This window comes from Pongo pygmaeus, chromosome 15 (assembly GCF_028885625.2).
Source record: "Pongo pygmaeus isolate AG05252 chromosome 15, NHGRI_mPonPyg2-v2.0_pri, whole genome shotgun sequence".
Taxonomy (NCBI): domain Eukaryota; kingdom Metazoa; phylum Chordata; class Mammalia; order Primates; family Hominidae; genus Pongo; species Pongo pygmaeus.
This window is the reverse complement of record NC_072388.2, coordinates 40,173,367-40,196,613: the sequence shown is the minus strand read 5'-3', so window position 1 is coordinate 40,196,613 and position 23,247 is coordinate 40,173,367. Positions and strand designations below refer to the sequence as shown.

Sequence of the window (23,247 nt, the reverse complement as noted above, 5' to 3'; positions counted from 1 at the left end):
TAAAAAATAAACAGCCAAATGTTTTGGCCTACATGATGCAAAAACCAGCTGTTTTAAAATATATAAATAATCAAATCATATGGTTTTACTACAGTTCATTCAATTACTTATTTATAATTATGTAATAATATATTGAGATAAAATAGCCATTATATTTTGGGGGACTACTCCAAAACTGAGGTTATAAGATAGGAAATGCTATTTTATTCAAACAAATGACTTGAAAAATAATTTGGGACACAGGCAAAAAATTGAAAATTTCTTCATATTAATGAGTTTGTTAAAGCATAGTTATTCAGAAATTCATATAAACACTATTATTAAAACATGCTTGCCTCACCATTAATATTGCTAAACCTACTTTAAAATTAAATTAGAGGCAATAATTGAATATGAAAATGCATTTGTTATTGGAAAAAATGTAGCACTATATCCTTGGCTATAGGAAAACTTTTACAAATTATTACACACGTCCAAGATCATATGACAAATAAATTAATACACTACTAGAGCATTTATTGCTTAATGTAAATGTCACATTGTAAATGAGAGCAACTAATCATTCCTTTCCTCTAATAGCAAGAGTTCAGCAGTTAAATAAAGCATAAATCTTGCTGACCTAAAAATTTTATTACTGCATTTGTAATATCTTGTTAACAACTAACAGAAAATAACATTAAGGGATACTGTATTTCAGTAAGCTAGAACTTAGGTGAAGGTTTTTTTTTTTTTCCAGGGTGTGAAGACAGAGCGTGGGTAGAGGTTGTGCTTGCTTTTCATTGTTTTTAAAGAAATGACTCATTCACTATGTTTCATAGTAATAGTTTAAAATAAGATATTCTCACCACATACAAAAAAGAGATGCTAAATTAATAACTGATTCAGTGAAAACCAAAATGTATTATTACAATTTAAATTTAATTACAAAATTTCTGATTAGTTGATAGTGGTTGTAAAATTCCTGTACAAAAAATAAACAAAAGAAATGTAAAACCAGGCCCAGATGAAGACGCCAGAGCTATCAAAGTACTTTTACTTGCACAACAATATTTTGTCAAATGATAGAATCAAAACAATCCAAAATAATAACAAAAATCCTTCAAATAATGACTTCACAATTTAAATTTACTCTGCTAAAATTTTTCTTGATATTTATCAGAAATTCAAAGTGCTATAAACTTTTTTTCCCTGAAGACAACTTTGACACATCTTCATCCCTCGGTGAAATGAGAGAGTGGTCCTTTGACTTCATTTGCTAGCTCATGGTGTGCTCTGACAATGTAAATGTCAGGCCTACTCTGTTCTTTGGACCACAGGGAAAAACAAAATACAAGATTCTTGTTGTTCTTAGTGGTTTGGCAAAAGTCAGCAGACAGATAGTATGGTCACACTAATATGTATGTCAGTTTATCTCTTTGGTAATGATCTTTTTCAATTAAAACAGAATATCAGTTTGTGCCTATCAATAGAATAATTATCATTTTTTATCTACATACCGTATTTTCTTCTTTCTTCCCTTACTCCCTTCTTTCTTTTTTCCTGTATCCCCCATTTCTTCCCTCCCTCCCTCTCTCCTTTCCTTCCTTCCTCTCTTTCTCCTGCCTCCCTCCCTCTCTTTTTCCCTTCAGTAACTCAACAACTTATACTTAAACCTTTTGTCTATTAGTATTGAAATGGTTATAATACCTACATCAGAGTGTCACTGTGAATGTTATTGGATATATTATATACATGCACACACCTGTGTATGCACATGTACCCAAGTACCACAACCTGAAAAAAAATGTTTTATATAAATCAATATCTTATCTATTTCAAGTTTGTTTGACCTGATTTTTGACCTCTTTCCACTACTTCCATCAGGGGCCCAATTTAGGTTCATGTCAGGAGGAGGTGGCAAACCTTTATTAGTCCAAATGGACATCGGGCTTACTGTGAACATCATTTTAGCTGATTATTGGATAATAGCAAATCTCCGTGTTAGTGTATTCATGGAGGTTTTATCTCCATCTAATCCCTAACCATTTTGTTCTATAATATAATCCCCTTATTTAGATCCTTTATATCTACCAGTTTTCACCTTCCCTCTTTCTCTCCCTTATTTAGATCCTTTATATCTACCAGTTTTCACCTTCCCTCTTTCTCTCCCCTCTTCTGTGTCCCTTCCCTCCCTGTTTCCTCTTTCTTCTCTCTATCCCTCCCTGATTCCCTTCTTTCCTTCTCCCCTCCCTCTCTCATCCTTCGTTTATTCCTTCCTTCCTCCAAGACCTCCTCCTTTGCATGTTAAATCAGAAATTATTTCATAAAGAAACCATAATGCTGCACATTTTATAAACATGCAAATTTTTAAAAATCCAATTCAGTAGAATTTCAAAACATTTATATTACATTATGTCCTCTCTTTAGCATTCTGATTCATGTATAAATTTGTAGAAGCCAGATCAGTTTTTTAATGTGCAAATGAGAAAGTGCGTGTTCTATTTGTTTATTAATATTCATAATACAAGTAATACATGAGTACATTATTCTTTTAAAATTAGATATAATAGAAGGAAGGCACAGTGACACATGCCTGTCATCCCAGCCGCTTTGGAAGGCTGAGGTGGGAAGACTGCTTGAGCCCAGTAGAACAAGCCCCAGCCTATGCAACATAGTAAGACCCTATGTCTAAAAATTAAGAAATAAATGTTTATTTATTTATTTATTTATGGATGAGGGAGAGAATTATTTGTGGCTATACACGTGTAGCAGAATGTATCATGTTAATTTAGCTTTTCCATATTTTTACTGTGTTCATGTATACCTACATACGTGATAAAATTTAGAAAACTAAAAGGAAGCAAATACAAGTATATGTAAAATTGATAAAAATCTGATAAGGTCAGTGGGTTGTATGAATGACAGTTTCTTGATTGTAATATTGTACTATAGTTATGCAAGATGTAACCACTGGAAGAAACCAGGTATAAGATATGTAGGACTCCATCTGTGTTATTTCCACGACTGCATGAAAATCTACATAATAGCGCATCATCTGCCTTAGGGCAGACTTAAGTTGAACAGTTTCAGGACTGCAATCTTAGCACTTTACTACAAAATGAATATCTAGAAAAACATGTTTAATTGTCACAGTGAATTATTTGTCCTTATTAAACCATATTTGAAATACAGTGTGTCTCACAGAAAACTAGAAAAAATATAAATCTATCAGTCAATGAAAAGTTCTGAATTGCTGTTTGCTTTGGGTACCAGACCACATCAATGGCATTATAGTAAAGCACAGAGATTACATTTTGTACCAGGTATGTAATATGGTAAAATGACCAACTACTAAGTGCACTCCTGGACTGGTGTTAATCAGAGTCTTTACCTGTGCTTGCCTAATTGCATTTCCCTTAATTAGCCAATAAAATAAAATAAAATGCTGATTTCTGGTGCTCTTTATCTGTGTGTGTGTGTGTGTGTGTGTGTGTGGAGAGAGAGAGAGAGACAGAGAGAGAGAATATACTTTATAATGGTCACTGTAAAAATACTGGAACATATATATTAAAGTCAGTGGGTTGAACATGAGACTGTAAGTCCTGGGAAACTATTGAACAATTGAAAATTAGATTCATAGATAGTTAAAAGAGATTTTGAAATAAACTCAGAAAAACTAAGGACCACATGGAGTATGGGAGTTTCGAAGAACTGCAAATATTCTGAAAAGCAATATGGGTGTGAGAAATATCTACAAGCACGAGAAATACCATTTTTGGAAGGAGGACTTAAAAACACATTACAATGACAGGGAAGAACTAAGAGTTTTGATGTAAGAGGTATTACACTTTAAAATGTACCATCCTAATCGTACATCATGTGATGTACCACGTGTCTTAGATTTCTTATTGGCCTGTAAGCTCTTTGAGGTCCAGGAATATAATACGAATAATTGTATGCCCTGCAGCATCTAGCACCTTCACCTACATACAACAAATTACATTTTTAACTGCAAATGAGGAAAAATCACATAGTAAAAAACATTCAAAGAAGTCACCTCTTGAGGAGAAAGTTTCCAAAAGAAAAGATGACTCAAAAAGAAGAGAATATTTTAAAAGGGAAAATTAAATGATGCAATTAGAAATCATTTTGATAGAGAGGTCATTGGAAAGAAGTTAAACTATGAAGGCTGTACGGGACAAATTTTCCATAAGGTCAGATTATAAACCGTCATGTATAAAAGACAGAGGAAGAATGAAGAACTAAAGATGAATACAAAATAATGTTTGCAAAGCATTTTCAGACACGTTATTTTATTAGACCATAACCCTGCTGTCCTTGGTCTTTTCTTGTTCAGCATTTTAACATTGACTTAAGAAAGGACATAAAAAATGATACTTGTTAAATCTGTGAATCTGTGACTGACACAAAACTGGGAGTTAAAAATGTCTCCATAGGTTTAATGAATGGGCCAAGACTGTCAAAATGAAATATAGTAAAGCCAAAGTAAAGAGGCTTAGATTTAGAAACTTAACCTTTAACGTACAGGCAAGGGTTACTTCTTTAAAAGTAGTTTATATGAAATACACATAAGGGATTAATTGTCTCTATGATCCTTAATGGTCAATAGTTTCAGGACTGCAATCTCAGCATTCATTAATAGAAAAGACATATCCAGAAGAACAAGTTTAATAATCATATTGAAATATGTCATTCTTATCAAGCCACATCTGGAAAACAATGTGTCTCATTATGAATTCTGGTGAAACATGCTTAGAGACAAAAAATCTAGGAAATCTGGCAAGCACTGCAACTAAAAAGTGGTTGGAAAAACCTTGGAAATTTTAGCTTGAGAAAGAGATATGATAAAGAGAAGATACTTTCAAATGCCATTTGAAAGCATAATTTGGAAAGAAGGATAAGAGTTGGATGGGGGCTCTACTTTTACATTAAGAATATACTGTTAGGATAGTCCCATATTAGTATGAGCCACCACGGAAAAAGTGAGCGAATTGATTTCTGATTGCTCACTCTATATGAGTACCAAAAATGACACTCCGGTAGAGCCAAGATGGCCGAATAAGAACAGCTCCAGTCTACAGCTCCCAGCATGAGCAGCGCAGAAGACGGGTGATTTCTGCATTTCCAACTGAGGTACCAGGTTCATTTCACTAGGGAGTGTCAGACAGTGGGTGCAGGACAGTGGGTGCAGCACACCGAGCATTAGCCGAAGCAGGGCGAGGCATTCTCTCACCCGGGAAGTGCAAGGGGTCAGGGAATTCCCTTTCCTAGTCAAAGAAAGGGGTGACAGAGGGCACCTGGAAAATCGGGTCACTCCCACCCTAATACTGTGCTTTTCCAACGGTCTTAGCAAACGGCACACCAGGAGATTATATCCCGTGCCTGGCTCGGAGGGTCCTACGCCCACGGAGCCTCACTCATTGCTAGCACAGCAGTCTGAGATCAAACTGCAAGGCGGCAGCAAGGCTGGGGGAGGGGCGCCCACCATTGCCCAGGCTTGAGTAGGTAAACAAAGCGGCCAGGAAGCTCGAACTGGGTGGAGCCCACCGCAGTTCAAGGAGGCCTGCCTGCCTCTGTAGACTTCACCTCTGGGGGCAGGGCACAGCCAAACAAAAGGCAGCAGAAATCTCTGCAGACTTAAATGTCCCTGTCTGACAGCTTTGAAGAGAGTAGTGGTTCTCCCAGCATGCAGCTGGAGATCTGAGAACAGACAGACTGCCTCCTCAAGTGGGTCCCTGACCCCCGAGTAGCCTAACAGGGAGGCACCCCCCAGTAGGGGTGGACTGACACCTCACAGAGTTTTGTACTCCTCTGAGACAAAACTTCCAGAGGAACGATCAGGCAGCAACATTTGCTCTAACATTTGCTGTTCACCAATATCCACTGTTCTGCAGCCTCTGCTGCTGATACCCAGGCACACAGCGTCTGGAGTGGGCCTCCAGCAAACTCCAACAGACTTGCAGCTGAGGGTCCTGACTGTTAGAAAGAAAGCTAAAAAACAGAAGGGACACCCACACCAAAACCCCATCTGTACGTCACCATCATCAAAGACCAAAGGTAGATAAAACCACAAAGATGGGGAAAAAACAGAGCAGAAAAACTGGAAACTCTAAAAATCAGAGCACCTCTCCTTCTCCAAAGGAACGCAGCTCCTCACTAGCAACGGAACAAAGCTGGACGGAGAATGATTTTGACGAGTTGAGAGAAGAAGGCTTCAGACGGTCAAACTACTCCAAGCTAAAGGAGGAAGTTCGAACCCATGGCAAAGAAGTTAAAAACCTAGAAAAACAAATTAGACGAATGGCTAACTAGAATAACCAATGCAGAGAAGTCCTTAAAGGACGTGAGGGAGAAAATCCATGGCACGAGAACTACGTGACACATGCACAAGCCTCAGTAGCCGATTCAATCAACTGGAAGAAAGGGTATCAGTGATGGAAGGTGAAATGAATGAATTGAAGCAAGAAGACAAGTTTAGAGAAAAAAGAATAAAAAAGAAATGAACAAAGCCTCTAAGAATATGGGACTATGTGAAAAGGCCAAATCTACGTCTGAATGGTGTACCTGAAAATGACGGGGAGAATGGAACCAAGTTGGAAAACACTCTGCAGGATATTATCCAGGAGAACTACCCCAATCTAGCAAGGCAGGCCAACATTCAAATTCAGTAAATACAGAGAATGCCACAAAGATACTCCTCGAGAAGAGCAATTCCAAGACACATAATTGTCAGATTCACCAAAGTTGAAATGAAGGAAAAAATGTTAAGGGAGCCAGAGAGAAAGGTCGGGTTACCCACAAAAGGAAGTCAATCAGACTAACAGCTGATCTCTCAGCACATACTCTACAAGCCAGAAGAGAGTGGGGGCCAATATTCAACATTCTTAAAGAAAAGAATTTTCAACCCAGAATTTCATATCCAGCCAAACTAAGCTTCATAAGTGAATGAGGAATAAAATACTTTACAGACAAGCAAATGCTGAGAGATTTTGTCACCACCAGGCCTGCCCTAAAAGAGCTCCTGAAGGAAGCACTAGACATGGAAAGGAACAACCAGTACCAGCCACTGCAAAAACATGCCAAATTGTAAAGACCATGGAGGCTAGGAAGAAACTGCATCAACTAACGAGCAAAATAACCAGCTAATATCATAATGACAGGATCAAATTCACACATAACAATATTAACCTTAAAGGTAAGTGGGATAAATGCTCCGATTAAAAGACACAGACTGGCAAACTGGATAAAAAGTCAAGACCCATCAGTGTGCTGTATTCAGAAAACCCATCTCATGTGCAGAGACACACATAGGCTCAAAATAAAGGGATGGAGGAAGATCTACCAAGCAAATGGAAAACAAAACAAGGCAGGGGTTGCAATCCTAGTCTCGGATAAAACAGACTTTAAACCAACAAAGATCAAAAGAGACAAAGAAGGCCATTACATAGTGGTAAAGGGATCAATTCAACAAGAAGAGCTAACTATCCTAAATATATATGCACCTAATACAGGAGGACCCAGATTCATAAAGCAAGTCCTTAGAGACCTAAAAAGAGACTTAGACTCCCACACAATAATAATGGGAGACTTTAACACCCCACTGTCAACATTAGACAGATCAATGAGACAGAAAGTTAACAAAGATATCCAGGAATTGAACTCAGCTCTCCACCAAGTGGACCTAATAGACATCTACAGAACTCTCCACCCCAAATCAACAGACTGTACATTCTTCTCAGCACCACACTGCATTTATTCCAAAATTGACCACATAGTTGGAAGTAAAGCACTCCTCAGCAAATGTAAAAGAACAGAAATTATAACAAACTGTCTCTCAGACCACAGTGCAATCAAACTAGAACTCAGGATTAAGAAACTCACTCAAAACTGCTCAACTACATGGAAACTGAACAACCTGCTCCTGAATGACTACTGGGTACATAACGAACTGAAGGCAGAAATAAAGATGTTCTATGAAACCAACGAGAACAAAGACACAACACACTAGAATCTCTGGGACACATTCAAAGCAGTGTGTAGAGGGAAATTTATAGCACTAAATGCCCACAAGAGAAAGCAGGAAAGATCTAAAATCGACACCCTAACATCGCAATTAAAAGAACTAGAGAAGCAAAAGCAAACATATTCAACAGCTAGCAGAAGGCAAGAAATAACTAAGATCAGAGCAGAACTGAAGGAAATAGAGACACAAAAAACGCTTCAAAAAATCAATGAATCCAGGAGCTGGTTTTTTGAAAAGATCAACAAAATTGATAGACCACTAGCAAGACTGACAAAGAAGAAAAGAGAGAAGAATCAAATAGACGCAATAAAAAATGATAAAGGGGATATCACCACCAATCCCACAGAAATACAAACTACCATCAGATAATACTATAAACACCTCTATGCAAATAAACCAGAAAATCTAGAAGAAATGGATAAATTCCTCGATGCGTAAACCCTCCCAAGACTAAACCAGGAGGAAGTTGAATCTCTGAATAGACCAATAACAGGCTCTGATATTGAGGCAATAATTAATAGCTTACCAACCAAAAAAAGTCCAGGACCAGATGGATTCACAGCCGAATTCTACCACAGGTACAAGGAGGAGCTGGTACAATTCCTTCTGAAACTATTCCGATCAATAGAAAAAGAGGGAATACTCCCTAACTAATTTTATGAGGCCAGCATCATCCTGATACCAAAGCTGGGCAGACACACAACAAAAAAACAGAATTTTAGACCAATATCCCCGATGAACATCGATGCAAAAATCCTCAATAAAATACTGGCAAACAGAATCCAGCAGCACATCAAAAAGCTTATCCACCATGATAAAGTGGGTTTTATCCCTGGGATGCAAGGCTGGTTCAACATACAAAAATCAATAAACGTAATCCAGCATATAAACAGAACCAAAGACAAAAACCACATGATTATCTCAATAGATGCAGAAAAGGCCTTTGACAAAATTCAACAACCCTTCATGCTAAAAACTCTCAATAAATTAGGTATTGATGGGACATATCTCAAAATAATAAGAGCTATCTATGACAAACCCACAGCCAATATCATACTGAATGGGCAAAAACTGGAAGCATTCCCTTTGAAAACTGGCACAAGACAGGGATGCCCTCTCTCACCATCCTATTCAACATAGTGTTGGAAGTTCTGGCCAGGGCAATGAAGCAGGAGAAGGAAATAAAGGGTATTCAACTAGGAAAACAGAAAGTCAAATTGTCCCTGTTTGCAGATGACATGATTGTATATCTAGAAAACCCCATCGTCTCAGCCCAAAATCTCCTTAAGCTGTTAGGCAACTTCAGCAAAGTCTCAGGATACAAAATCAATGTGCAAAAATCACAAGCATTCTTATACACCAATAACGGACAAACAGAGAGCCAAATCATGAGTGAACTCCCATTCACAATTGCTTCAAAGAGAATAAAATACCTAGGAATCCAACTTATAAGGGATGTGAAGGACCTCTTCAAGGAGAACTACAAACCACTGCTCAATGAAATAAAAGAGGACACAAACAAATGGAAGAACATTCCATGCTCATGGGTAGGAAGAATCAATATTGTGAAAACGGCCATACTGTCCAAGGTAATTTATCGATTCAATGCCATCCCCATCAAGCTACCAATGACTTTCTTCACAGAATTGGAAAAAACTACTTTAAAGTTCATATGGAACCAAAAAAGAGCCCGCATCGCCAAGTCAATCCTAAGCCAAAAGAACAAAGCTGGAGGCATCATGCTACCTGACTTCAAACTATACTACAAGGCTACAGTAACCAAAACAGCCTGGTACTGGTACCAAAACAGAGATATAGATCAATGGAACAGAACAAAGCCGTCAGAAATAATGCCACATATCTACAACTATCTGATCTTTGACAAACCTGAGAAAAACAAGCAATGGGGAAAGGATTCCCTATTTAATAAATGGTGCTGGGAAAACTGGCTAGCCATATGTAGAAAGCTGAAACTGGATCCCTTCCTTACACCTTATACAAAAATTAATTCAAGATGGATTAAAGACTTACATGTCAGACCTAAAACCATAAAAACCCTAGAAGAAAACCTAGGCATTACCATTCAGGACATAGGCATGGGCAAGGACTTCATACCTAAAACACCAAAAGCAATGGCAACAAAAGCCAGAATTGACAAATGGGATCTAATTAAACTAAAGAGCTTCTGCACAGCAAAAGAAAGTATCATCAGAGTGAACAGGCAACCTACAGAATGGGAGAAAATTTTTGCATCTACTCATCTGACAAAAGGGCTAATATCCAGAATCTACAATGAACTCAAACAAATTTACAAGAAAAAAACAAATAACCCCATCAAAAAGTGGGCAAAGGATATGAACAGACACTTCTCAAAAGAAGACATTTATGCAGCCAAAAGACACATGAAAAAATGCTCATCATCACTGGCCATCAGAGAAATGCAAATCAAAACCACAATGAGATACCATCTCACACCAGTTAGAATGGCAATCATTCAAAAGTCAGGAAACAACAGGTGCTGGAGAGGATATGGAGAAATAGGAACACTTTCACACTGTTGGTGGGACTGTAAACTAGTTCAACCACTGTGGAAGTCAGTGTGGCAACTCCGCAGTGATCTAGAACTAGAAATACCATTTGACCCAGCCATCCCATTACTGGGTATATACCCAAAGGATTATAAAACATGCTGCTATAAAGACACATGCACATGTATGTTTATTGCGGCACTATTCACAATAGCAAAGACTTGGAACAAACCCAGATGTCCAACAATGATAGACTGGATTAAGAAAATGTGGCACATATGCACCATGGAATACTATGCAGCCATAAAAAATGATGAGTTCATGTCCTTTGTAGGGACATGGATGAAGCTGGAAACCATCATTCTCAGCAAACTGTCGCAAGGACAAAAAACCAAACACTGCATGTTCTCACTCAGAGGTGGGAATTGAACAATGAGAACACATGGACACAGGAAGGGGAACATCACGCACCGGGGCCTGTCGTGGGGTGGCAGGAAGGGGGAGGAATAGCATTAGGAGATATACCTAATGTTAAATGACGAGTTAATGGGTGCAGCACACCAACATGGCACATGTATACATATGTAACAAACCTGCACGTTGTGCACATGTACCCTAAAACTTAAAGTATAATTTAAAAAAAATGACATTCTTGTGTAGGACTTAAGTTTGGAGGAGATTGGCCTTAAGGATTCTGTCTGATGCTAATGTCCTGTGAGACTGCCCTTAGTAAGATACTTAGGGTTAAGTTAACCCTATGCTCAAAGTCAAACTGACTTCTCTGCATCCTCAGAGTGTGCATCTGCTTGGAGAGACTTCCAAAGAGATGAGATAAACAGATACATTGTATGTATCACCAGTGACTTTATAATGTGATAAACATTTAAAACTAAATATAAGTGTGAATATTTATCTCATCTCCTTGAACATATCTAGAAGTCCATTCTTAAGCCAATACATTTGTGCATTGGAGGAAAGAAAATACACATATGTGGAAGGATTATAATTTCAATTTTTTTTTCAATATGTTCTAATTTGTGATTTTGATGCTTGACCACAGGAGCTGTAACTCCATTTATAGCTGTAAAACTATGTGCATTTGAATTTTACCATAAGTGCTATTAACACTGAACTTTATTAACAAGAGCATAATTTGATTTTCTTCTTTAGAGTGATTACATGCTGAAATGGTTTGGCTCTATGTCCCCACCCAAATCTCATCTTGAATTATAATTTTGTTGAGGGAGGGCCCTGGTAGGAGGTGATTGATCATTGGGGCAGTTTCCCCTTTGCTCTTCTCATGATAGTGAGGGGGCTCTCACAAGATCTGATGTTTTTAAAAGTAGCATGTTCTCACTCATAAGTGAGAGTTGAACAATGAGAACACATGGACACAGGGCGGGAAACATCACACACTGGGGCCTGTCGGGGCGTAGGGGGCTGAGGGAGGGATAGCATTAGGAGAAATATCTAATGTAGATGATGGGTTGATGGGTGCAGCAAACCAACATGGCACGTGTATACCTATGTAACAAACCTACACGTTGTGCACGTGTACCCTAAAAATTATAATAATAATTTTTAAAAAGTGGCAGTTTCCCCTGTGTGCTCTCTTCTGCCACCTTGTGAAGAAAGTGCCTGCTTCACCTTTGCCTTACTCCAGGACTGTAAATTTTCTGAGGCCTCTCCAGCAATGCAAAACTGTGTCAATTAAACTTCCTTTGTTTATAAATTACCCAGTCTTAGGTAGTATCTTTACAGCAGTTTGAAAATGGCCTAATACACATGCATTAGCCAAATAATTTTGCGTAAGGGGTAACTGAGATCACAATACAATGAAAGCAAATTTTAATATTTAATATATGTACTTTATTATTTTCAAAGCTTTTTAACATACATTATTTTATGTGACCTTCAAAATAATATTACAAAGCAGGTATCACAGTTATCATTTGCTCTCATTTTCAAGCTCAAAGATGATATCTCTTGCACAGGTCTATGCCACTATTTGCTGGCACGTAAAACAACAAACTATAGAATCTCTTTCCATTCTATACATATATATAGAAATATATATATATATGAAATCTGATATATATATAAGAAATCTGATATATATATATATATATATATGAAAAGTTACTCAGCCTCAAGAAATTCCAACTAAGCCATGACGTTAAGAGAGAAGAAAACTGATAACATTATGCAGGATGTAAACACTAAGAAATAAAATGGAAATGTAATTTATAGGGACCAAATTTTAAAATCACTTATACACAATTTTTCTAGTTTATTTTGGAGGTAAGGACAATATATGTTTGATCTTATCTCATCATATCAAAATGAATAAGCCAAACGGAAAATGTTTTAATATAGAAAAGAAAGTTAGAGAGACAGTTTCAAAATGTGCATGTCTCCCTGTTGATGTTAGCTAAAACTTACCATTTTTGATATTTTATTTAAATATGTGCTAGTTTTCTAACATCAGTAACCCAATTCTTAATTCTGGCATTGATTTAGTGACAATGAACTTTCAACATTAGGATGAAAATGTTCTCATCTAATTAGTGAACTTATTTTAACTTTTATTTTAGGTTTGGAGGTACGTATGAAGGATTGTTACATAGGTAAACATGTGCCATGGGAGTCTGTGGTACATCTTATTTCATCACCCAGGTATTAAGCCCAATATCCAATAGTGATCTTTGCTTCTCCTCTCCCTCCTCCCACTCAAATAGACCCCAGTGTCTATTGTTTCCTTCTTTGTGTTCATAAGGTCATATGGTTTCGCTTCCACTTATAAGTGAGAACATGCAGTATTTGGTTTTCTGTTCCTGTGTTAGTTTGCTAAGGATAATAGCCTCCAGCTCCTTCCATGTTCCCGCAAAAGACATCATCTCTATATACGCCATGGAATACTATAGCTGTACAATAAATATTTCTTAGTGTATATATAGCACATTTTTATGGAATCTATCATTAAATCAACGAATGTTTGTTAATTCAATGTCTATGACATCCTTTGGTTCTATTTGCACTCAGTTCTTGCTTTATTATAAGTAAGTATTTCACTAACTTTGGCATGAATTAATACAATAGCTTTATAAATGGATTCAGTCTTATAAGACAATACAGTTTTATAAGACGATACAACATATTCTGGATTGTTACTGTTTGCATACGTCTCTCAACGCTCATGTATTGGAAACTTAATTGTCATTGCAACAGTATTAAGAGGTGAGGCCTTTAAGAGGTGATTAGGTAATGAAGGCTCTGTCCTCGTAAATGGTTAAATGACATTATTATGGGAGTGGGCAAGTTATCATAACAGTGAGTTCATTATAAAAAATATGAGCTTGCCAATTATTCTGTCTGGTGTCCTCACTTCCACCTTCAGCCCTTCTATCATGGAGTGACCCTTGCCAGATGCTGGTGCCATACTACAGAATCCATTGCCTCCAGAACTACAAGATAAATATATATATATATATATATACATATATATATATAAAATATCCAGTCTGTGGTATTCTGTTATAGCAGCAGAAAAGAGTAGGTCACCCATATTTTTATTTTGCCAACACTGTAATGATTACCTTCAAATGCAAATAAAATTATGTGTCACATATGAAATTCTAGTGTACCATTAAAGGCCCATAAGCATCTGGCTTTCACCATTCCTCACACTCTAAGCTGTATTCATACTGAACCATACATTTTTTTCTGAGTTTTTAATATTAGGGTAAAAATACACAACAAATTTACTATTTAGTAGTTTTTAGTGCACAATTTAGTAGTATTGTGTACATTTATACTGTTGCACAACCATCATTACCACTCTTCTCCAGAGCTCTTTTCATCTTGCAAAACTATTAAAAAATAACTCTCCATTATCCCCTACCTGAAGTCCCTTGCAATCACCATTCCACTGTCAGTTGCTATGTTTGGGTCTACTCTAAGTTCCCTCTATAAGTGGAGTCATACAATATTCTTTTGTAATTGGCATATTTTATTTAGCATAATCTCCTCAAGATTTATCCATGCTCTATCACATGTAAGTTGTTTCTTCCTTTATGAGGCTAATATTCCATTGCATGTATATACCATTACCTTAGCCATTCGTCTGCTAATGGACAGGTGAATTGTTTCCAACTTTTAGCTTTGTGACTAATATAATTTTAAACATGGATATACAAATACATTTTTTGATATCTTGCTTTCTATTCTTTCCACTTCTATACCCCAAAGTGGAATTACTGAATCACAGTAATTCTATTTTAATATTTTGAGGAACTATCTTATTTTCCCAGGCAAATGAACCACTTTCACTTTACATTCCCGCCAACATATCAAGAGTGTACAAAGGTTTAAATCACTTCACATCTTCTCCAAGTCTTCTTATTTTCTGTGTTTATATTCTTTGGAGAGTCTTCATCCTAATGATTATGAAGTAGTATTACATGGTGGTTTTGATTTGCATTTTCCTAAAACTGTTCACACTAGGCATTTTATTATATGTTTTTTGGCCATTGGTATATCTTTTCTGGAGCATGCCTGTTGAAGGCCTTCATCTGTTTTTGAATTGGCTTATTTCTTGTTGAGTTTTAGGAGTTCTCTATATATTCAGGATATTAATAACTTATCATATACATAATTTCCAAATACTTTCTCCCATTCTGTGGGTTACCTTTTTACTCTATTGATAGTATCTTTTATGCACTTTAAAAAATGTTCATGATTCCAGTTTGTCTATTTTTCTCTTTGTTGTCTATGCCTCTGCTGTCATATCCAATAAACCATTACTAAATCCAATATTTTAAAGCATTTGCCTTGTGTGTTGTTTTAAGAGGTTATAGTTGTCAGTGTTATATTTAGGTCTTTAATCCAGTTTAATTTTTGTATATGGTGTTATGTAAAGGTCCAACTTAATTATTTTGCATGTTTTTCCAGAATCACTTGTTAAAAAGACTGTTCTTTCCCCACCTGAATGGTGTTGGCAACCTTGTCAAAAATAATTTGTCCATACATGCAAGGGTTTGTTTCTAAATGCTGTATTCCATTTCATAGGTATATATGTTTGTCTTTATGGCAGTACCAATATCCTTTGATTACCGTAGCTTTGTAGTAAGTTTTGCAATCAGGAAGTATAAGCCCCATAGCTTTAAATATATATATATTGTTTTGGTTATTCAGGATTCCTTGAAATTCTGTGTGTGTTTTAGAATTTTTAAAAATTTCTTCAACAAAGTAATCAGAATATAGTGATTGGAAATTTGTAGATCCCTTTGGGTAATACTGATGTTTTAACAATATTAACTCTTCGCACTGTGAACACAGGGATTCTTTCTAATCTATGTCTTCTTTCATTTATTTCAGAAATGTTTTGTAGTTTTCATTCTGTAAGGCTTTTGCCTCCTTTTTAAGATTATTCCTAACTCTTTTATTCTTTCTGATGGTATCGTAAATTGAATCATTTTCTTAATTTTCTTTTCAGACTGTTCATTATTAGTGTATAGACTGCAAATGCTCTTTGTGTGTTAACATTGTATTCGCTTATTTTGCTGAATGTGTTAATTAGTTCTGGCAAGCTTTTAGGTGTGTATTTTCTTTAGGATTTTCTACTTAAAAGATCATATCATCTGAGATCAGAGATAATTTTCTTCCTTTCTTTTCAATTCTAATGTCTTTTCCTTCCCTCCTTTCATGCATTTGGAGTGCCTTTCTAATTTTGTTTTGCTTTTTTAAAAAATGTTTGTGAGTACACAGTAGGTGAATAGATATTGCTCAAAAGAGGAAATATAACTGGCAAAGAGGTATAGGAAAAAGTGTTCAACATCATTGATAATCAGAGAAATGAAAATAAAATCTACAATGAGATATCATCTCACCCCTTTATTTGTTTTTATTGCCTAATTGCTCTGGCAAAGATCTACCACTCCACTGAATAAAAGCGGCAAAGTGAATTCTTGCCTTGTTCATGATTTTAGGAGAAAATATTTTAGTCTTGCCCCACTGAGTGCGATGTTTCTGTATTTTTTGTCATACATGACTTTTATAATATTGAGGTAGCTTCCTTCTATTCTTTGAGTGTTTTGTATCAGGAAAAGATAGTGAATTTTGTCAAATCTTTTCTTGGCATTAATTGAGATAATCATGTATTTTTTCCTTCATTCTGTTTATGTGGTATATTACAGTGAATGATTTTAATACGGTGAGCCATCATTCCATTCTAGGAATAAGTCACACACAGTTTGTATATAATCCTTTTAATATGCTGCTGAATTCAGTTTGCTAGTATTTTGTTGAGAATCTATACATCAATGATAATAAGGTATAACTGCCTGCAATATTTGTTTCCTGTATTGTCTTTGTCTGACTTTGCTACCAGGGTAATGGTGGCCTCATAGAATGAGTTAGGGAGTGTTCCTTCCTTTTCCATTTGAGAAAGATTAGTATTAGTTCTTTAAATGTTTAGTAGAATTCATTAGTGAAGCCATCAGATCCAGGGCTTTTCTTTTTGGGGAAGGTTTTAGTTACTGGTTCAATTTCCTTACTGGTTACAGTGCTATTCAGATATTCTATTTCTTTGTGGGTTAATTTTGGTAAGTTTTGTATTTTTAAGAATTTGTCTATTTCATGTAGGTTATTCAGTTTGTAGATATACAATTGTTCAGGATAATCTCGTAATCCTTTTTATTTCTGTAGAATTAGTAGTAACATCCCCACTTTCATTTTTTACAACAAACTTATCTTGAATCTTCTCTCATTTTTTTCTTAGTCCAATATTCATCAATTTTATGGAGCCTTTCAAAGAACCAATTTTTAATTTGAATGATGTTCTCTCTTATTTTACTATTATTTATTTCAATGATATCTGCTCCAATCTTTATTATTTATTTCCCTCTGCTATTTTTTTGGGTTTAGTTTGGTCCTCTTTTTCTAGTTCCAGAAATTGTAAAGTTCGGTTGTTCAATGAAGAGCTTTCTTATTTTTAAATGTAAGCATGTATAGCTAAAAGTTTTCCAGTTAGCACTGCTTTCACTGAGTACCGTAAGTTTTGATATGTTATGATTTTGTTTTCCTTCATTGCTAAGTATTTTCTAATTTCTCTTGTGATTTTTGACCCATTCATGTTATTTAATTTCCACAAATATATGTTATTTAATTTTGACAAATTTGTGGTATTTTCACCTTTTCTTTTGTTATTTCTAACTTTATTCTGCCATTGTCACCAGAGTAAATATTTTATGTGATATCAATCTTTTAAAATGTATAGATACTTAATCTGTGGCTTAATATATGTTCTATCCTGAAAAATGTCTTGGGTGAACTTGAGAAGAATGTGTATCTGTTGTTGGGTAGAGTGTTCTGTGTATATCTGTTAGGTCCGGTTGTCTTATTTTGTTCATTAAATCTTCTATCTTCTTATCTTCTGTTTAGTTGTTCTATTGAAAGTGAAGTACTGAAGCATCCAACTATTGTGTAGAGATATTTTCCCCTTCAATTCGGTCAGTTTTTACTTTATATTTTTACAGTCAATTACTACATGTGTAAATGTTCAAAACTGTTTTGTCTTCTTGCTCTATTACTCTTGCTCAACTTTTATTAATAAATAATGCCTTTGTTTGTCTCTTGTAAGCTTTATAAATTTAAAGTTTATTTCATCTGCTGTTACTATAGCTACCCCAGCTTTATTTTTGTTAATATTTGCATGAAATATATTTTTACATATTTTCATTTTCAACCTATTGGTGTTCTGGATCCAAACTGAGTCTCTGGTGAACAGCATATTATTTGAATTATTGTGTGCATGGGTGTGTTTCTTAATGCCTTTTACTAATCTTTGTCTTTGAATTGGAGTGGTTAATCCGTTTACACTTAAAGTGATTACTGATAATGTGGGACTTACTTTTGTCATGTTGCTATTTGTTTTCCATATGTATTATAGAATAATGCTCCTCATTTCCTACACTACTGCCCTCTTTTGTGTTTATTTAAAATTTTTGTACTGAAATGGTTAAATTTATTTCTCTCTTCCTATTTATTTATTTTTTTCGTTTATTTGAGACAGAGCCTCATTCTGTCACCCAGGCTGGGAGTGAAGTGGCAGGATACCAGCTCTCTGCAGCTTCAACCTCCTGGGCTCAAGTGATACTCCTGTCTCAGCCTCCTGACTAGCTAGGATGACAGGTGCATGCCACCACCATGCTTAGTTAAATTTTGTATTTTTTCTAGAGATGAGATTTTTGCCACGTTGCCTTGGTTGGTCTCAAACTCCTGGGCTCAAGCAATTCACTCACTTTGATCTCCCAAAGTGCTAGGATTACAGGCATGAGGTACTGCACCCAGTAGCTTTCTCATTTTCTTTTGTGTATATTCTTTAGTATTTTATTTGTAGTTACCAAATGATTGAATTTAACATCCTCCAGTTACAAGACTCTGATTTTATTCCAGCTTAACTTCAATAACGTACAACATCTCTACTCCTTTGACAGTTCCATCCACACCACTTTTAGCTGTTGTCACAAAATTATATCTTTGTACATTTTTTCCTAAAGTACAAACGAATATATTTCTTTTAAAATTTTATTAATTTATGTTTAATTCACAAAAAATAATTGTACATATCGATGAGGTAAAATGTGATGTTTTGATCTATGTATACATTGTACAGAGAGCCAATTAAGCTAATTAACATATCCACCACCTTAACAACTTATATTTTTTGTGGTGAGGACATTAAAAATCTATTATTTTAACAATTTTTAAATACATGATATATTCCTACTAACTGTAGTTACCATGCAGTGGAATACAACACTAAAGTTTATTTCTCCAATAAAACTGGAACTTTGTCCCCTTTGGTCAACATTTTCATTTTCCTCATCCTTCCCCAGTCTCTGGTAACCACTTTTTAACTTTTGATTCTATGAGATAAACTGTTTTATTTTTAATTTTATTTTATTGATTTATTTTTTGGTCAAGCACTGTGTCTTTATTTTACATATTATTTCCAAAGCAGACACTGTTTAAGTGAGCAGCCAACAGAATTTATAAAATAGAAAGTGAAAGCAAAGGTAACTGGCTCAAGTCTCTAGTGTATACCATGTATATTTCATATCTGATCGCCTTGCACGTCTGGCTTAAGTGAAGGTAGGGTGATGTAGATTTTGCAAGCAAGAAATCTATTTTCTGTGACCAGGAATGGCTACTACATGCCTTATAAAAAAATGCACAACATGAAATGTTTCAATGCAATCAAAATTTCCTCAAGCAAGGATATGCATGAACAATAATGAACACATACACAGCAACTTGGGCAGAAAGAATGGATCATGCCGTGGGACAGTGAGGTTAGCACACTGATCAAGAGCCCCAAACAGGAGGAGCCAACCCAGTGGCAAAGCAGACTAGGAGGGTGAGCAGCAGCCATTTCCAGCCACCTTGATTTCCTTCCTGCCTTCACTCTAAGTTGAGCAGTTCCATGTCAAAGATAAGGTAGCACTGGGAGGGATGACACTAGAGTAGCCTGGAGCTCTATATGACACATCATGTATGCAGGTCAGCTTCACCTTCTGCCCCAAGCTCATCTGCGCTAGGTACTCTTCAAAACCATTGATGACTTCCTGTTCACCAGTTTTGAACTTGAAAGGTTTGTTTCTGTCTTGGGATAAATCAAATCTATCCCCATTTTGGAACATCCCTATGTAGTGTGCTACACACATCTGGCTCTTCTTGACTCTTCTGGCTATTGTTGGTGAATGTCCTTCTTGACCCATCATGGCCCCATAAGCCCCATCCATGGGAATTGCTGATGTTGCCCCGAACCCAGTTTGGCTCCCGCCCCAGTCACATAGTCGCTCCAACTTACCTTCCTGTCACAACTGCAGAGATGAAAGAAGTGCAGCTGAAGTTGGGACCTGAGTCAGTAGGTAGGATGATATCAAGTTTTTTAGATATTACATATAAGTGAGATCATAAAGTATTAGTCTTTCTATGACTGGCTGAATTCACTTAGTGTAAATTCCTCCAGTTCCAGCCATGTTGTGAATGAAAAAAAGTCCTTATTTTTATGGCTGTATATTATTCTAATGTGTGTGTGTGTGTGTGTGTGTGTGTGTATACACACCACATTTGCTTTATTCATCTTTTAATAAAATCAGGTTGCTTCTATATCTTGGCTACTGTGACTAATTCTGAAATAAACACGAAAGTACAGGTATTTCGTTCACATGCTGATTTCAGATTCATTGGCTATATATCCAAAAGTAACATTTCTGGGACATATGGAATCTACTTTTAGTTTTTGGAAAATCTCCATACTATTTTGCAAAATGATCGTATTAATTTACATTGGCCCCAACAATGTACAAAGGGTCCCTTTCTTGCCAACACTTGTTATCTCAACAACATTTATCATTTTTTGTAACAGCCATTTTAATGGGTGTGAGGTGATATCTCATTGTGGTTTCAATTTTCATTTCCCTGATGATTAGAGACATTGTTTCTCCACTGTGTAAATTGTTGTCTTTGCTGCATGAAAGCTTTTTAGTTAGATGCAATATCCTCTGTCTATTTTTGCTTTTCTCATCTGTGCTTTTGAAGTTCCATCCCAGAAATCCTTTCCCAGACCAAAATTACAAAGCCTTTACCCTACATTTTCTTCTACTAGATTTATTGATTCAGTCTTTCATATAGGTCTTTTGTCCATTTTGAATTAATTCTCATATATGGTGTATCAGAAAGATCCAATTTCATGCTTCTGAATGTGGATATAAAGTTTTGTCAACACCATTTATTGAAGTGATTGTCTTTTCTTCATTGTGTGTATCTTTGTGGAAAATCAATTGACCTTAAATAGTCAGGTTTGCTTCTGTGCTTTCTATTCTTTTCCATTCATCAATATATCTTATTTCATGCCAGTACCATGCTGTTTTGACTACAATAGCTTTATAATCTATTTTGAAATCAGGAAATTTGATACCTCCTACTTTATTCTTTTTACTCAATTGCTTTGGCTATTCAAGGATTTTTTTTCTATTAGACTTTTATTCTATTTCTGTGAAAAACAAATAGGAATTCTGATAGAGATTGCATTGAATCTGTAGGTTGCTTTGGGTACTATGTAGGTTTTTAAAATAGCAAATTTTTCAATCTATGAACATGAGTTATCTTTTAATTTACTTGTGTGTTTTTCAACTTCTTTCACCTATGTATTATAGTTTTCATCACAGTCATCATTCGCCTCTTCAGTTAAATGTACTCCCAAATATTTAATTTTATTTTTGGATGCTATTGTAAATGGAATTATTTTCTTGAATACTTTTTGGATGGTTTGTTGTTAGTTTATAGAAATAGTACTCTTTTTTAGATGTTGTTTTCATAAACTACAACTTTATTAAATGTACTAATCAGTTCTAATAGGTCTTTGATAAAGCCTTCAGAGTTTTCTACAATAAAATCACATCATGGCAAACCTGATGCCAATTTCAATTTGCACTGACAATTTCACTTCTTTTTTTTCCTTTATGGAGGCCTTTTATTTCTTTTTTCTAATCTAGTTGTTCTAGCTAGGACTTCCAATGCTATAATGAATAGAAGTGATGACAGTGAGCATCCTTTTCTATTTCCTAATCTTAGAAGAAAAGCTTTCAACTTTTCACTGTTTAATATGATATTAACTGTGGGCTTGTAATATATGTATTTTATTATGTTCAGGTACATTATTTCAATACCTATTTGTTGAGAGTTTTTATCTTGATCAGATGTTAAATGTAGTCAAATGTTTTTTCTGTGTCTATCAAGAAAATTTTTTTTCTGTATCATATGGTTTTCTTCTTCATTTTGTTAATATAGTGTAACTCATTTATTGATTTATGTGCATTGAGCCATCCTTTCTCTTGTGGAATGAATCTCATTTGATCATAGTTAATAAATATTTTATGTGCTTCTGAATTTGGTTTGCTAATTTTGTTGAGGATTTTTGCTCCATATTTATCAGGGATTTTGGCCTGTTGTTTTCTTTTCTTGTAGTGTCCTTGTATGGCTTTAATATTAGGGTAAAGTTTGCCTTGTAAAATAAATTTTGAAGTATTCCCTCCATTTCAATTTTCTGGATAATCTTGAGAAGGATTGATATTAGGTATTTAAATGTTTGGTAGAATTAGCAGTGAGGCTATCAAGCCCTGGGCTTTATTTTTATTTTTGGAAGTTTTTTATTGCTGATTCAATCTCCTTACTCATTACAAGTCTGTTCAGATTTTTCTATTTCTTTTGTTGTTGTTGTTGTGGTACATAAAATGTTTCTAGGAATTAATTTATTTTTTCTGTCATTCATTTTTTTATTGTATAGTTGTCCATGATAGTCTTTAGGTCCCTTGCATTTCTGTGGTATCAGTTATAATGATTCCTTCCATTTGGATTTTATATGAGTCTTCTTTCTCTTTGTCCTTGTTAGTCTAGCTAATGGTTTGTCAATTTTATCTTTTGAAAAAACCCCAATTTTATTTTCATTTATATTTTCTACTGTTTTTCTAGTCTCTATTTTGTTTATTTCTGCTCCGATCTTTGTTATTTACTTCCTTCCACTAAGTTTGTGCTTAGTTTGTTCTTTTTTTTTCTAGTTGCTAGAGGTATAACATTAGATTGTTTGATATCTTTCTTCTTCTTTGATGTAGGTGTTTATTGTCATAAAAT

At 35.4% G+C, this 23,247-nt stretch overlaps 2 protein-coding genes across 5 annotated transcripts in view; both read right to left on the bottom strand.

Moving 5' to 3' along the window:
- Window positions 1-23,247, bottom strand: part of LRFN5 (leucine rich repeat and fibronectin type III domain containing 5) — a 306,102-nt gene that overhangs the window by 143,217 nt on the left and 139,638 nt on the right. The gene's annotated exons all lie outside the window — the stretch shown is intronic.
- LOC129013014 (peptidyl-prolyl cis-trans isomerase FKBP1B-like) lies at window positions 20,019-20,252 on the bottom strand. The gene has a single exon (XM_054449286.1). The coding sequence runs from the start codon at window positions 20,250-20,252 to the stop codon at window positions 20,019-20,021; it is 234 nt and encodes a 77-aa protein (XP_054305261.1).